Consider the following 17,567-nt stretch of genomic DNA (forward strand, 5'->3'; position numbering starts at 1 on the left):
TCAAACTGTCATTCCTGGCATAGTAGATCATATGGTTGTCTGATTCAAAATGGCCAAAACCAGTCCATTTCAGCTCACTAATGCCGAGGATATCAATCTTCATGCGTTCCATGGAGGCTAGTACAATATCAGTACAGATATAATAAGTATAATGAAAAGACATGACCCTGATGCACATTTTTCCTGACTTTAAACCATGCAGTATCTCCCTGTTCTGTTCAGATGACCCCCTCTTGGTCCATGTACAGGTTCATCATGAGAACAATTAATTATTCTGGAATACCCATTCTTTGCCATATTATACATAATTTGTTATGATCCACACAGTCAAATGCCGTTGCATAGTCAATAAAATCAAAGCAAACATCTTTCTGGCATTCTTTGCTTTTAGCCAAGATCTATCTGACATCAGCAAAGATAGCTCTCGTTCCAAACCCTCTGCTGAATCCAGCTTGAATTTCTGGCAGTTCCCTGTCAGTATACTGCTGTAATCATTTTTGAATGATCTCTATATGTAGAGTTCACTTTATGCCTTAGTAAATATACTTGTAAGCATGATTGAGTATGTTTAAAAAGTGAGCTTTGAGGAGGCCAGTACAATATTTTATTTTCTCTCAAGAGATACTAGAATTATTTTGGGGGAATATACTATTAAAAGCAATTTTTAGTCACTTTGGGTGAAATCAATAGAATAAAATTATGTATGTGATTTTTATTAACCAACTTTTTAATAGTTATATTTATACATAATAATAGCAATTATACCAGAAAATAAAACACAAATTTTTATTAATAAGCTACCAAAGGGAAAACATGACAAAACACAGTTTTTAAAATAAATAAATTATCCAAAGCAAAAACTGTATTTTGCCAGGTTTTCCTAGGGCTTACTCTCTGAAGTTTCTAAATTGACTAATTTTTTCAAGAAAATGCTAACAAAAGAGTAATATTAAAACTCTGAAAGAAAAATAGAAAGAAGTCAGTCTTCTATTACCACAGAAAAAATTAAAGAGATAAGTTCTCATTTTATTAGCAACATTTGCCTATAACAACAGAAGTATTACTGATTCATTTCTGTTATGAACCACAATCTTGGTAGAATGTCAAAAATTGCAAACACATTCTTACCTCTTTTCCTTAAAGGCTATTCCAAGTATACTTCAAATCAGTTTCAGCTATCAGATTAGCATTCAGGCTAAGAAACATGTCACTGTTGTTATTAGGTATTGTCAAATTGTTTCTGACTTATAGCAGTCCCATGTGAGAGTAGAACTGACGCATAGGGTTTTCTTGGCTGTAATCTTCACAGGAACAGATCACCAGGTCTTTCTCCCTCAGAGAGTTGGGGAATGGGTTCAACCTGCCAAACTTTCAGTTAGCAGCCAAGCATTTAATGATTGTGCCACCAGAGTGCCTTAAAGCATGATAAATAATGAAAAAATGTTCTTAAATAGTTATGTAACTTTGAGATACTTACTTTGTTGTTATAATACTGGGATTCACAGTCACAAGATTTGTTTTACTGCCAACATCTTTACTAAAATTTCCTGTTGTTGGGGGAAGGTTACACCTGAAATTTGGAAAGGAAAATATTTTCAAAATACAACTTGTAGAAAAAAGTATGCACACATATACACATGATCTCTGTCCTCATTGGAAAGAATCATTGCTATTAATATATCTTCAGAATTCATATGATTTAAATTTAAAACTATTTAGTGGTGATGTTTTGCCTAAGGCATGTGACTGCTAACCAGAAGGCTGGCGGTTCAAATCCACCAGCCACACCTCAGAAGGAAGGTCGGAAATCTAAGGAGGGGTTGCTATGAGTCGGATCCGACTCCATGGCAGTGAGTTTGGTTTTTTGAAAAGTCTTATTTGATAATTCAACATAACATAACATATGAATTTGATGAATGCTTTTATATGAGTCAAAATCAGAAATGACAATTATACCTGCCTAGCCATTGAAGAATTCATAATGCTTATATTAAAAAGTATTATATTTAACTGATTATATCCCCACAGTGGTAACATCCCTAATTTAGTGATGGGAAAAAAAATTGAGTAGTGATGAAAGTTACAGAATATGCCAGAAGGAATGACTATATTACAAAAAATGAACCAAAATCTCCTGATTCCCATAAGGATATTTTTTCCATCGAATTATGCTGTTAATAAATAAAGCTCTAATGTTCTTATAGTGATGTTTTCCTTTTAATGTCCACATCTTCCTGAGTGTTAATTTGTTTTTAAATTGGAAAGCAAAATAAGAATTTTAATTTTGAATAATTTTATTCCTATCACAAAAGAGGGAAAGTTGGTTATGACTTCCTAAATAGTGTTTAAGTAGTTTCAAGTAGACCATTTCTTTCAAGCTATACATGAAAAGGAGGCATATCTGAATGCTTACTTAAAGAAAGGTGTTGAAAGTTGACATATTTTCTAATATGACTGAGCCTGAAATATGCTATTTCATGCTTAATGAGACGGACATACAAACAAATGAAACATGTATTTCCCTCATTTGTTTTAAAGATTCATCAGACAAAAATTAAATATGGGACCGTGGGAAAAATAAATACTAACCACAGATACGAGGTCACAAAATGATCTGCTTAGTGTGGGTTGCCTGTAACAAACCTACTTCTAGAACAGAGACATATTCTTTTGAAGAGTTATTGTCAATGTATTAGAGGAAGTGATAGGAAAAACACTTTATAGACCAAATAGCCTAATAAAGCTGGAGTCCTTAGGTGGTGCAAATGATTAATGTGTTCTGCTGCTAACTGCAAGGTTGGAGGTTCAAGTCCACCCAGAAGTGACTTGGGAGAAAGTCCTGGAGATCTACTTAAAAAAATTAGTCATTAGAAACTCTATGGAGCACTGTTTTGTACTCCAGTACACATGGAGTAGCCATGGAGTACTCATGACTCAGCAACACAGGGTGTTTCTTTAGTAGTCAAACCACTCATCACTTATTTCTACTGCTTACCTACTTAATTCATAGCTCCCAAACTTTTGAGATGAAAAACAAAACAAAACTAAAACAATAAGCAGTTTCCAGATTATCTTATAAACTATGAACAGCCATGGCCAAAATAAATTTATGCTTAAAAATTAAATAAATTGTAATAGAATCAACCACCTCTAGCCTTTATTTTGCTTTTCAGTTTGGATGGCTAACTTCAAAGGGAACTTCATATTCTGAAAAATAGTTGGTGTCAGCCAATGAAGAATATAAAAACAGGCATGTATTTTCAAGTTGTAAATTAAACAGCTGTCCAAATTTTTATTAGTTTAAAACCTAAACTTGTATTTCCTGTATTTGCTATAAAGTGAAATGAATGTTTAGGCATAATACTCAACACAGGTATTTTGGGAAATTTAAGTCTATAAAAAGACTTTTGAAAGAAGAGTTATTTATCTTCATTCTGGCTTTTTCACATTGAGTACTTTGACAAAATGGCTAAATCATTCAGGTATTGGCCATTTTAACATTAATCCAAGAAGAACACATTCAATAATCGTTAGAGTGCCAGGTCTATTGTTGTTCTGTTACTACCTGCAGCATAAATTTTTAAAATGAGATTAACATGAGGGGGAAGCTGTTTATTGAAAATCGTATTTTTTTCACTTGCTAAAAATGACACCATTAAATCGATAGGGATCAAAGGATCTCCTCTGATGTATGAAATCATTGCTCCTAGAACAGAAGGAAATAGATTTCTATTTACTCTTTAAAAGGTGCATTTCAATTGAAAATCATCCTCAGTTGGATGAATCATCTTTCCATCCAACTCTGAAAGTGGAGATGCTTTGTAGCTTGGCATATTAGCACGAAGTACACACAGATCCATTTTTGTTTCTATTTTTTCAAGCTAGCTGGAACTCAGATATAAACATTTTGAAAGACCAGAATTTAGAAGCTGCACATTTTTTTTTTCTAAATTTAAAGTCAGATAATGAAATACACAACGATGTCACATGGCTGTGTAATGTCTAGATCAGCATATTCTCCACGTTTATTATTTGACAACAAAATGTCCTTGAAAGGTTTTGTTAAAAAAAAAAAAGAAAAAGAAAAAAAAGGTCAGGTAGGCCTGGAAAATGCTGTCCAACAGAGTTCCTCTCAGGCAGTCTTGGTACGCATTGGTATACTGAAGGCTCAGACAAGTCCTGACATAGAGTACCCTCTAATCATCACGATTTCACCCAGTTTCCTAAAAATGTTTGATCATAGCACATGTTTGATTTCCTGTATAAATGTTCTGGGGAACTCATGATCCATATAACCCTTAAGGAAATGCCTATCTGGGGAAAATGTACAATTGAGTAACACAGCTCAAAGGTCAAAATTTACATGGGATGTCTTAATTAAAAAGCAAAACAAAATAAACCTGTAGCCATCAAGTTGATTCTGGCATATGCAACCCCATGTGTCACAGAGTAGAATTGCTCTGTAGGGGTTTTGTGGCTCTGGTGGTGTAGTAGTTAAGGCATATGACAGCTAACCAAAAGATCAGTGGTTTGAACACGTCAGGTGCTCCGGAGAAGAAAGATGAGGGATCCTGTTTCTGCAAAGATTTATAGCCTTGGAAACCCAATGGGAGTTGCTATGAGTCAGAATCAACTTGATGACAGTGAATTATTATTATTATTATTATTATTGTTATTATTTGAGCTCTTATAGTAAGGAGGTCTGGTGCTGTAACGGTTTAGGTATTTGCCTGCTGACCAAAAGGTGGTTGAATGTACCAGCCCCTCTGTGGAAAAAAGATGAGGCAGTCTGTTTCTGTAAAGATTTACTGCCTTGGAAATCCAATGCAGGTCATCATGAGTTGAAATCCACTCGATGGTAGTCAGTTTGGCTTTGGTTTTTTAATTTTTATGGAAGCAACTTGCCAGGGCTATCTGTGAAATCGCTGGGATGGGTTCGAATTGCTAACCTGTTTAGGTTAGTATCTGGTTGCAAATGGCTTGTACCACCCAGGCTCTAATGGTATTATCCCTTTAAAATAGCCAACTGATATTCTGTTTCAAAAAAACCAATTTGACAGGTCTTACCTAAAAACGAAGTCAGATTTATCTATTTCAGCTCCGCAGAGAGAGTTATTCAGAATTCCTCCATTTCCAACCACTGCACACTGATTATAACGGTACTCCACAAAAGGCTGGGACTATCAAGAGAAAGCGAAAAATGATCATGAAATATTTTTCCTTTTCGAACCATAAACATGATCAGCTTAATTCTGGTAGCATCACTTCAACACATGCTAAGAAGGTGAAGAAAAAGAAGAAGCAGGGGTGGTGGCAGCACAGCCTTCTGATGAACTTAGTGTGACTAATAAAAAAATTATATAAAACTAAGTTCTGTTTCTATTGAAAGGAATAACATCAACTATTAAAACTATAATAATATAAAATATCTATTTAGGTAAAATATATTTTATATCATCTAATAAAGTAAATAGAATGAGAATCAAGTACCCAAGATTGTGCTTTTTCAACAAGCAAGAAAGTTTTCAGTAAAAGAAAGATAAAAGATAGCAATTAGAAAGTAGCATTAAATCTTCCATTTTTAGGCACAAAATTAATAGTTAATTTAGCAAAAGTTTTCTGTGCTTCTTAGTCAGACCTTCAGGCTCAGTAATGCTATTAGATTTATGCCTGCCATCTCCTCAAGTGACCTTCCAGAATGCTTCAGGGAGGCCCCACAATTCTATGCTGACATCTTTCAAATTAATTCCAAAAGTCTAAATCTTCTTTATCTCATCCTAGGAATCAACTTCCCTACCCAAAAGCTTTCCCACTTTCACCAACTTCTCTTCAATTCAAAACATACTTTTCAATTAAGCAGTAACTTTTCCTTTGTTGGTCACTTGCCCTGAAATAATATGGCCATGTCCTGTAATAAGGGTGCCAGCTTATACTCCACAGTGATGATGTCATGATTCACCTATTTTGTCTCTTGAATTAGACTGTAAGTCATCAAGGGCAAAGAGTGTGCATATTACTTTCAATTTCCACTTGTTTTTCACTGCAGACCTAGCAAAGCACAGTGTATGCAATGATTTTTCAATAAGTACTTGCAGGTTGGGTCCAAGGGTCTACCCAGCTTTAGTCAATAAGTAGGCTGATAGGAAATAGTTGATAAATATTCTCGTACCAGCTTGCAGGAGATAGTTGATAAATATTCTGGAATTTTGTGAGCTGGCTTTTGAACCACTGGTATCCTATCACCCAAAATATTGACTTATGCTATCTATTTGTTGAACTGTGGTGGCTTGCATGTTGGTGCGATCCTGTGAGCTACGCCAATGATGTTTCAGATACCAGGAAGATCATGCATGGTGGATAGGTTTCAGCAGAGCTTCCAGACTAAGACAGACTAAAACAAAAGGCCTGGTGATCTACTCTGAAAAATTAACCAGTGAAAACCTTATAAGTCACAAAAGAACACTGACTGACTTTGTTGCTTTTGATACATCATCAGGAAGAACCAACTGCTAGAGGAGGACATTATGTTGGGTAAAGAAGAGAGGCAAAGGGGTGAAGGAGACTATGAGTGAGATAGATTGGCACAAAAGCCACAAGGATGGATTTGAACATTCTGGTGATCATGAGGACGGTGGAGGACCAGGTAACAATTCAGTCTGTGGTTTATAAGGTTCCCATGAGCCAGAGTCAACTTGACAGCAGCTGTCGATCTATCTGACCTGAAATTGCCCATGGTAGGAGTATTTATACCACTGAATTGGCAAATGCTACAAGTCAGGACACCCCTTCCCAAATCCAGAACACCAACCCCAATGGCAACAGCCCAGGGCTAATGGAGTTCTAAGCAGCTTTGCCGGGTCACAGCCTAGAGAATCAACAGACCCCTGAATGACTATGGCTGCCAGCTGCTTTTGAGGCTAGATCCTGGAGATGTCAAACAAGCCAAGAGAACTCTCTATCAGTTCTTCTAGATTTGTAGTTTTGTTTGTTCTTAAAATTAAAAATTGTATACTGCATATTAGATGCCCAGGTGGCACACTGGTTAAGTACTCAGCTACTAAGAGAAAGGTTGGCGGCTAGAACTCATCAGCCCCACTGGAGAAAGATGTGATAGTCTGCTTTAAAAGATTACAGCCTTAGAAATCCTATGAAACAATTCTTCTCTTCCTATAGGGTTGTTGTGAGTTGGAATTGACTCAATGGCAATGAATTTTGGTTTATCGTGCTTATAGGGAGTGCTGGTGGTGCTATAGTTAAGGTATTAGGCTGGCAACCAAAAGGTTGGTGGTTCAAAACTATCAGCTGCTCTGTGGAAGAAAGATGAGGAGGCCTGCTTCCATAAAGGTTTACAGCCTTGGAAAACCAATGGGGTTCACTATGAGTAAGAATTGACTTGATAGCAGTGGGCTTGGTGATTATAATGTGAGAGCCACTGTTCTAAGTGTGTAACTTTAACAAATTTAATCCACACAATACCTTATGAGCATTTTATAGATGAGAACATAGAGGCATGAATTTAAGTAACACCTAGAAGGTGGAACTGGGCAATCTAATTCTGTAGAGATACTGCCTTGGAAACCCAAGGAGGGGTCACTGTGGGTTGAAATAGACTAGATGGCAGTGAGGTTTTTTTTTTTTTTTTTTCCCCAGAAGGTGGAAGAGCTGGGATTCAAACCCAGGATGTCTGCTCCAGAATTGGTGTTAGTTGCCATCAAGTTCATTCCAACTCATAACGATCCTATGTGTGCAGAGTAGAATGCTCCACTGGATTTTTAAGGCTGTGACCCCTCAGGAGCAGATCACCAGGCCTGTCACTCAAGAAACCTCTGAATGGGGTCTAACCACCAATCTTTTGGCTAGTAGGTGAGTGCTTACCAATTTGTATCACCCAGGGACTCTTACAGAGTACGTGCTGTTAAACAACACACATTACACAGGTTCTCATTATTCAAAGAATAAAATGTTGACCTAATTATGTGCCTTACCCACTGTCATCGAGTCATAACGACCCCTCCTTGGGTTTCCGAGGTGGTATCACTATGGAAGTAGATTGCCCAACCTTTCTTCTGAGGAGTGGCTGGTGGGTTTGAACCACCAGCCTTCTGGTTAGCAGTCAAATGCCTTAGGCACTACGCCACCAGAGCTCCCATTATGTGCCTTATTTCTGTTTATAGCCACAATGCCTAGCATAGTGTCTAGCTCTTAAATGAATGATTTTCAGATACCCCAGGCTATTCCATGTCACTGAACTTGTAGCTAAAAATGTCCTCAGGTAGTGTTTACTAAATGGTATTACAATAAGTTCTGAATTTTATAGATAGGGTAGAATGCAAAAATGCAAATATGTTCTCTATGGTACAAGAGAAAAGATTACTGAGGGAAAATACCTCAAATTAAGCACTCAAAATAATTAATACTTTTCTTTGGTTTCTTGGTCAACCAGAGGAAGCCATCAATATGCTTTGGGATCTCATGTTCAATAAGAGCTTCAATAAATCTTAAACCTCAAACTTCCATAAAATAAACTGTCTAAGAATATGCAAATTTACATGGCTCACCTGCCTACTTTTGCTCATTCTGGATGGAAGCCAATTTTGTTGGTTTCCTTTTCAATTAACTTGGCAAAGTTTCTGGAAGAAGTTACCTCATACCACCCAATGAAAAGCATTAATTGTGATCTGGTTGGGGATATTTTCCCATGTGATATTCTAGGTTTTTTTTTTTTTTTTTAAATTCATTGAAATATAATTTATGTACAGTGAAATATACAAAGCTAAAGTGACATGGGTCAGTGCTTTTTTTTTTTTTTCAGTGTTCCCTGCCTTCTCCTCTCACTCCTACTAACAAAGAAAGTTTCCTTCCATATATAAACCTTTCCTTGACTTTTTACAATAATGAACTAATACAATATTTCTCCTTCTGTGATTGATTTATTTCACTCAGCATAATGTCCTCCAAGTTCATCCATGTTGTGCATTGTTTTGCAGATTCTACATTATTCTTTAGTGTTGCATAGTATTCCATTGTTTGTATGCATCATACTTTGGTTATCCATTCTTCTGTTGAATGGTTGTTTCCATCTTTTTGCTATTGTAAATAGCACAGCAATGAACATGGGAGTATATATATTTGTTCTTATCCTGGCTCTAACTTCTTTAGGATATGTACCTAGTAATGGGATTGATTGCTGGGTCAAATGGTATTTCTAATACCAGCTTTCTAAGGAATCACCACACTGCTTTCCACAGTGATTGTATCATTTGACAGTCCCACCAGCAGTGTATGAGAGTCCCAATCTCTCCACATCCTCGTCAGCATTTGTTATTTTCTATGTTGTTGAACTTTGGCATCAGTGCTGGGTATCTCGTTGTTTTGATTTGCATCTCTCTGATGGCTAATGATCGTGAACATTTCTTCATGTATTTGCTAGCTGCCCAAATATCCTCTTTGGTGGAGTGTCTGTTCATGTCTTCTGCCCATTTTTTAATTGGGTTGTTCATCTTTTTGTTGTTGAGGTGTTGGAGTTTTCTATAAATTTTAGAGATAAGTCCCTTGTCAGATGCATTATTGCCGAGTAGTTTTCCCAATTTGTAGGCTCTCTTTTTACTCTTTTGGCAGTGTAATTATTGACAAGTACAAATTTGTTGCTGTCATTTTGCTATGTGCTTTTTTAGTGGTGTTGCTGATTTCTTTGTTCCATATAATATTCTGTGCTGAGTTCATTTTGTTTATCAAAGTTCCTTCTTTGCAACTGTTTTAGTATTTGCTAAATATTTGTGCTGGTCCTCTTTTTTATTTCGATGTGAAGGTTTATTTTTTTTCTTTGAGGTTACCTGTGATTTAAAATTTTCTTCCCAAGTTTAGAATTGTCTATTCTGTCTTGTAGTTGTCTTGACTACCCTACCATCTATGTCTGTAACTACACAATTTTTCCTCTCTTTTTTGGTTTGTAGTTGTCCTCATTTGTCAATTGATATCTTTGATTCCCTGTTTACAATCTTGTAGGCTTATTTACTTTGGATACTTCCATAGCTGGGTTGGTTTCTGGGTTATGTCATCATGTGTGTTAATAGTTGTCATTTACTGTTACTGGTTCTCTGTCCAAAGGACTCCCTTTTAGCATCTCTTGTAAGGTTGGTCTGATTTTAACAAATTCCCTTAATTTCTGCTTATCTGGAAATGTCCTGATTTCATCATCATATTTGAGGGAAAATTTTGCTGGGTATATAATTCTTGGTAGGAATTTTTTTTCAGGGTTTTATATATGCCATCCCAGCCATCCCATTGTCTTCTTGCCTGCATGATTTCTGCCAAGAAATCTGAGCTTAGTCTTACTGGTTGCCCCCTTGTAGGTAACTTTTTGTTTTTCCCATGCTACTTTCAGGATTCTCTCTTTGCTTTAGGTTTTGATGAGTTTGATGATGATATGTCTTGGTGATTTTCTTTTGGGGTCTATCCTGTTTGGGGTTTGTTGAACTTTTTGAGTAGATATGTTCTCATCTTTCATCATATCAAGGAAATTATCTTCCAATAAATCTTCAACAATTTTCTCTGGTTTTATTTGTCTCTTCCTGTTCTGGAATTCCAATTACATGTAGGTTATTTCCTTTTGATGGTATCTCACATGATCCTTAGGCTTTCTTCATTTTGTTTTGATCTTTTTTCTGATTGATTCCTTTCCAGAGAAGTATTGAGATATTTGTCTTCCATCTCACTAATTCTGTCTTCCATTGATTCAATTCTGGTCTTTTGCCCTTTCAATGTGTTATCTTTTTCTGAAAATTTAGTATTAATCTTCTGGATTTCTGTGTGTTGATTTTGTATCATTTCTAATTTTTCATTTATTTTGTCATTTTGTTCTTGTATTGTCTTTCAAAATTGTTCTAGAGTTGCCTCTGTATTTTCTCCAATTTTGTCAGTGTTTTCCTTGATCTGTCTCTCAATCCACTGAAGGTATCTAAATATCATTCTTTTGAATTCCTTATCAGGGAGTTCCAATGCTGCTTCTTCCTCAGGGACGTGTTCTGAGTCTGCATCCTGGTCCCTTGTTTCTCCTGCTTTAACTTGCTTCTTTGTGTGGACTGTGATGCTCTGTTGTCTCCAAGACACTGTGACATTTTTGTATTTATATTTAATTGGTGACTGTATGTGGGAGTGACTTGTCCATGATTTTCATTTTGTTTTCTTTGGATGTTCTCTATGTAAGCAGGTACTGCGTGCCACTATTTGCTAGTTGGCAGCACTTATACACTTACCACCTGTCTCTTTTCCCATTGTCAGCCCCCGTATGTCCCTGCTGTCCTTGGCAAATGGAACCTATTTTTAGGTCCCTGGAATTTGAATGAGAATGCTGTCACTTTAAATATCCAAAACGGCTGCTGCTTTTAAAGATTCAAAATGTCTGCACCCGTGCTCACTTTAAATACAGAAAATGGCCACTGTTTGTAAACATTCAAAATGGCTATACCCTTGGTCACTTTAAATATGCAAAATGGCTGCCACTTGTAAATAATCAAAATGGCTGCTCCCTCCAAACAGTTGATAGTCCACAGTTCAGTTTGTCTCCTTCCTTGCTGTTTTCCTTCCTTGTCATAGGCCAGCAGTGCAGTAGTCCCTGCAGCCCTTGGCAACTAGGGCTGATCTTTAGGTCAATTCTCAGGTCCCCAAATCACTTGGAAATATTCAGGTTAGTGCTGTCAGAGTAGCTGACAGTCCACAGCTCTGTCCATCTCTATTCACTGTTTTCATTCAGGTTTTCCACTAGTTGGTGCCTAATTCATTTCTGTATACTTCCTTTCAAAGCTCAGAGCTCCAGGATTATCTTCTGTATCTCTGTTTCTCTTTTTTTTGTTGAAGAGAGTTTGTGTAACTTGTCTGCCTATTATAATATCCATCTTACCAGAAGTCTGATTTTTTAGTTTCTTTTCAGCCAATTATGTAGGCTTTTTATTCATGTGTATTTTCATTTTTTTGTACAAAATGGAATTAAACATTAATTTTTGTTATTCTAACTAAAATCTTAATGATAAATATTTAAGTTTCAAACCTTTTGATATTACTAGTAAGGTAGGGAAGAAACACTAGCTAAAATAACCTGAAAAGAAGAGAAAATTTGCTAAAATGTCTTTAAAATTCTAAAATTTTATGTAAACACCTGTAAAACATACCTCTGATGCTCCCAAATTACCAGGACTTGAAAAATCAATGCCTGGGATTAAGTTATTCCTTTTCATACAATTTATCATGTATCTCATTCCTTGTTGACCAATTTCTTTTTGACCATATTGATTGGGTCAAATTATCTTTAATCAAGTCATGAAAAGATGCATGAGAGAATATGTTAAGCAATGGGATGGTCTTCAGGAAAATAAATTTCCCCAAACTTTGGATTTGTTTTAAGGGATACATTTCTCCCTATTGTGTCAAATGATATTATACTTTATCATTCACTCATGTGCTTATTCAATGAATATGTATTAAGTACATATATAAATATGTACCCAGGAATGTTCTAGAACCTTGAGATATACCAATCAAGACACCAAACAAAATTTCCTGTCTTAAGGAGGCTACATTTATTTACCACAAATTCTCATATGTTACTTTCCAAAGATGAGCCACATAAACCTTATACTTCTTTGTAAAGGAATTCATTTAGTAACAAAAATATACAACTGGAAGAATCTTATTTCAGGTGAAAAACTGTCATCTTTACAAATCCAGCAATTACTGTGCAGAAATCCCAAGTGCCTCATCTCATTCAAGGATGAATCAGGAGGACTTGAAGACTGGGAGAGCATATTACTTAAATTATAAATGCCACTTACTGCAGAGTTCCACTGCATTCCAAATTATTTTTTCAAAATGGCCTACAATACACATTGTATGCAACATGACTGAGTGTGGAATTTTAATTAATTAATTGCTTCATTATAAGTTACAACTTACAATGAGAGAAAATTTACCAGGAATAATGACACAAATCACCCATACCAAATCTTTACTTACCACTGGAAGCATATTAAATATTTTCTCTCCAATCAGGATTCCTTTCTTACTTTCTGCCTCATAACTCATGTTAGTCCCAACTGGAGTGTTATTTTGAGAAACAACAAAGTTTTGAACAGCATCACAACAGGAAGCAAGCTCTTCTCTGCAAAGGAAAAGAATAATCGTGAGCCAAGGAATAAGATTAAGAAACTAAAAATAGAGTTGACAATGGATCATGTGAAGAGAACTTTGTCCAATGATTTTCAAAAGAAGATAAATCACTCACAAAGGTGACACTGTTATGTCATTCAATTCTAATTAGCCCTTGATAGTAGAATGGTAAATAGGGAGAAAAAAAATGACAAAGAATGTTAAATAGACTTCAGTAGGGCCCTCTCATGTATGTAAACTCACTGCCATCAAGTCTATTCTGACTCATAGCAACCCCCTTTGGGTTTCCAAGGTGGTGAATCTTTACAGAAGTAGATTGCCAAGTCTTCATTCAGCAGAATGGCTGGTAGTTTTGAACTGCCAATCTTCTGGTTAACAGTCAAATGCCTTAGGCACCATACCACCAAATCTTCTTCATGTATGTAAAAGTACTCATTAATAACAGTTTTCAATATAAGAGCTTCCTTCTAGTGGTACAATTTTAATATTAAATTTAAAAAACCAGACTAAATTATAATTATTTCATATATTAATTAGTAAATATGAAACTAAATGAAGAATAGTATTAAAAGTCACTGAAGCAATAAGCAATCATTTATGGTAAGAAAAGTCCAATGAAAAGGAGAATCATTTAGTTCAGTGAGTTTTTAAGTGAAGCAAATTTAAAGTTGTCATTCCTTATAGATACTCCAGAAAAATGTGATTAAGTGCCAAGTTATATTTCAAAACTATTGCTGTAGAGTGTAACATTATTATTAGAAGGGAGACCCAAGAGGTCCTTTCAGAGATCATCTGAGTTAGCCCTCAACCTCCGGCAAGTGAACATAAAACAATTTAGGAATTACATTTTGTTTATGTAATTCTCCAGGGATGTAGATTTGAGTCTCTCTTGACAATTATTCACAATTACTCCAGGTTTTAATCAATCTTGAAGTCAAGAGATACTTCCATTTGTACAACTAAATATTTCTTAACTTAAATCCATTTCCCTGTTAGATTTTCAATGAATTTCCTATAAAAACACTTCATGTAATTGAGAATGGTAATGAAAGCACACTTTAACGTTTTCATCTTGAAGAGGTTACAGAATTTCCTCTTCTTTTCTGTCAGTTTTTCATTATTTTTAGTCATCTTTGTTCCTCTTTAAATTTTTACTTATTATTCCTTTTTACTTAAAAAAAAATGTATCAAACCTGGATCCAATCATAGTACAAGGGGCAGTGAATATTTAGCAGACAGAACAAGGCATTGCTGACTGTACTCAATGCTACTACACTAGATGCCTGGCTGGTCCTTCCTTATTCCTCAGGTTTATTAGTTTTGGGTCCTGAAGGGTAGACTTTTGTACATGTTCCTACTTACTTTTATCCTTTTGAAAGCCATAATTCTCCAATTTGTTACGGTCATTTAGAATTATATTCTACTCTTCCTGGATTTCAAGAATTCTCAGGGTATGAAATCTCAGTATTGTAATATTATTTGCATCTCAAAGTCAAGGTTTTTAACAATCTTTTTCATCTGTTAACTTATTTCATTAAAATATTACATTCTTCTTAATTGAATTCCATTGTCTGCTTATTACTTCTTTTTGTATTTCAGAACCTAAAATTTCTAAAAGATAGTTCATGGAGATTAACAATACCAAAAATGAGAATGGAATGATATGTAGCCAAAAAATGATACTAAGTAGTTTTTAATTATAAATTTAATCTGATGGCAATTCATGTAATGTTACTGTAAATTCGGGAATCCTTATGAGTTTATAATTGTAAATATCTCCTTTATCCATCATTTTGAAAAAAGTCAACATAATAAATTCTCATTAACCTTTAACAAAAAACAACTTTTTAAGGATATTCATATTTATAAGAATATTGGATCATCAAAAACACTAGCCAGAGAACTCTTTGTGCTGTTTTATATTAGTAAATTTTCTGAAATATTATTTTTTATTATTTTATTATAAAATGTCCCAAAACAAACAGAAGAGTTGAAAATATTATACAATGAGCACTTGAATAACCACCAATTAAGTTCTTACTATATTTGCTATACCAAACAAAACTCACTGCCATTGAGCAGGATCCAACTCACAGCAATCCTGCCTTGGGTCTCCAAGGTGGTATCCCTATGGAAGTAGATTGCCCAACCTTCCTTCTGAGGAGTGGCTAGTGGGTTTGAACTGCTAGTCTTATGGTTAGCAGTCTAATGCCTTAGGCACTCTGCCACCAGAGCTCCCTGACTAAATATTTATTGTATATCTATTTGTTATAGTTGGAGCTGTGTGTCAACTTGGCTGGAACACAATTCTGTGTGGTTTAAGCAATTGTGGTTTGGGTTATTCCCATGACAGGATTGGATGTAAATGTTTTGAGCAGCCAATCCACTGAAAGGGAGTTTCGCTAGGGGTGTGGTCTGCTTCCAATATATTTATGGACATCTTGGGAAAAGAGACACTCTTCTGTGGATTGGGATCCTATTGTGCTGCCTACAATTGTCTGTGAGTGAACAATGCACCATTCAGCCTGGAGATCTTAGAGTCATCATTTGCTGGAGTCAACAGCTGGTATACTGCCTACCAACCTTGAGCTCATCAGCCCTACAGCTCTTTGAGTCCTGCTTGATGTTTGATCCAAGAACTTGGGACTTGCCAGCTTCTATAAGTGTGTGAGCCATTCTCCTTAGATAAATTTCTTTTTCTCTATATGTATATATAAGCTTTACTGGTTTTGCTTCTCTAGAGAACCCAGCTTAACACACTATTCAACAATTCATTTTGTTCTTGTTTCAAAGTATGCTACATATACCAGTCAGTATATTTTACCCCTAAAAACTTGAGCATTGTTATTGTTATGTGCCATTAAGTCATCTCGGACTCATAGCGACCTTATGTAAAACAGAACGAAACACTGCCCGGTCCTGTGCCAGCCTCATGATCCCTACTATACAGGAGCCCATTGCTGCAGCCACCGTGTCAATCCATCTCGTTGACGGCCTTCCCCTCCTTTGTTGACCCTCTACTTTACCAAGCATGACATCCTTCTCCAGGAAATTGTTCCTTCTGACAACATGACCAAAGTAAGTGAGACGAAGTCTGGCCATTCTTGCTTCCAAGGAGCATTCCGGCAGCACTGCTTCCAAGATAGATTTGTAAGTTCTTTTAACAGTTCATGGTACTCTAAGTATTCTTTGCCAACACCACAGCTCAAAAGCATCAACTCTTTTTCAGTCTTTCTTATTCATTGTCCAGCTCTCATACGCATATGAGGTGATTGAAAATATTACGGCTTGGGTCAGGTGTACCTTAGTCTTCAAGGAGACATCTATGCTCTTCAGCACTTGAAAGAGGTCTTTTGCAACCAATTTGCCCAATACGTCTTTTGATGTCTTGACTGCTGCTTCCATTGGCATTGATGCAGAACCAAACAATGTGAAGTCTTTAACAATTTCAATCTTTTCCCCATTCATCATGAGGCTGCTTATTGTTCCAGTTGTGAGGATTTTTGTTTTCTTTGTGTTGAGATGTAATCCATACTGCAGACTGTAGTCTTTAAACTTCATCAGTAAGTGATCAAAGTCATTCTCACTTTCAGCAAGCAAAGTTGTGCCATCTGTGTATCTCAGGTTGTCAATGAGCTTTCTTCCTATCCTGATGTCATGTTCCTCTTCATACAGCCCAGCTTCTTGGATTATTTGCTCAGCATACAGATTGAATAAGTATGGGGAAAGGATACAAACCTGACACACTCCCTTCCTGATTTTAAACCATGCAGTACACCCTTGTTCTATTCTAATGACAGCCTTCTGGTCTACATACAGGTTCCTCATGAGTACAATTAAGTGTTCTGGAATTCCCATTCTTCTCAATGTCATCCACAATGTGTTATGATCCACACAATTAAATGCCTTTGCATAGTCAATAAAACACAAGGAAACATCTTTCTGGTATTCTTTGCTTTCAGGCAAGATCCATCTGACACAGCTATGATATCCCTTGCTCCATATCTCTTTCTGAATCCAGCTTGCATTTCTCAAAGTTCTCTGTCAAAATACTGCTGCAACCATTCTTGAATTATCTTCAGTAAGATTTTACTTGCATGTGATATTAATGATTTTGTTTGATAATTTCAACATTCTGTGGGATCATCTTTCTTTGGAATGGGTATGAATATGGATCTCTTCCAGTCAGCTGGCCAGGTAGCTTTCTTCCAAATTTCTTGGCATAGCTGAGTGCCCCCAGTGCAGCATCCTTTTGTTTAAACATATGAATAGGTATTCTTTCAATTCCCTGATCTTTGTTTTTCACCACTTCCTTCAGTGCAGCTTTGACTTCTTCCTTCAATACCTTTGGTTCTTGATCATATACCATCTCCTGAAATGGATGATTATCTACCAATTCTTTTTGG

The 17,567-nt window shown here is 36.0% G+C and overlaps 1 protein-coding gene across 1 annotated transcript in view; it reads right to left on the bottom strand.

Moving 5' to 3' along the window:
• The window catches only part of ST8SIA6 (ST8 alpha-N-acetyl-neuraminide alpha-2,8-sialyltransferase 6), a 207,346-nt gene that overhangs the window by 4,950 nt on the left and 184,829 nt on the right, over positions 1 to 17,567 (bottom strand). The window contains exons 5-7 of the mRNA XM_007936334.1: positions 13,009 to 13,153; positions 5,068 to 5,180; positions 1,478 to 1,570 (exon numbers count right to left, since the gene is read on the bottom strand). Coding sequence (XP_007934525.1) covers positions 1,478 to 1,570; positions 5,068 to 5,180; positions 13,009 to 13,153 — 351 coding nt within the window. The remainder of the gene's footprint in view (positions 1 to 1,477; positions 1,571 to 5,067; positions 5,181 to 13,008; positions 13,154 to 17,567) is intronic.

Source organism: Orycteropus afer, unplaced genomic scaffold (genome assembly GCF_000298275.1).
Source record: "Orycteropus afer afer isolate SDZICR_OR568_19922 unplaced genomic scaffold, OryAfe1.0 scaffold00035, whole genome shotgun sequence".
NCBI lineage: Eukaryota > Metazoa > Chordata > Mammalia > Tubulidentata > Orycteropodidae > Orycteropus > Orycteropus afer.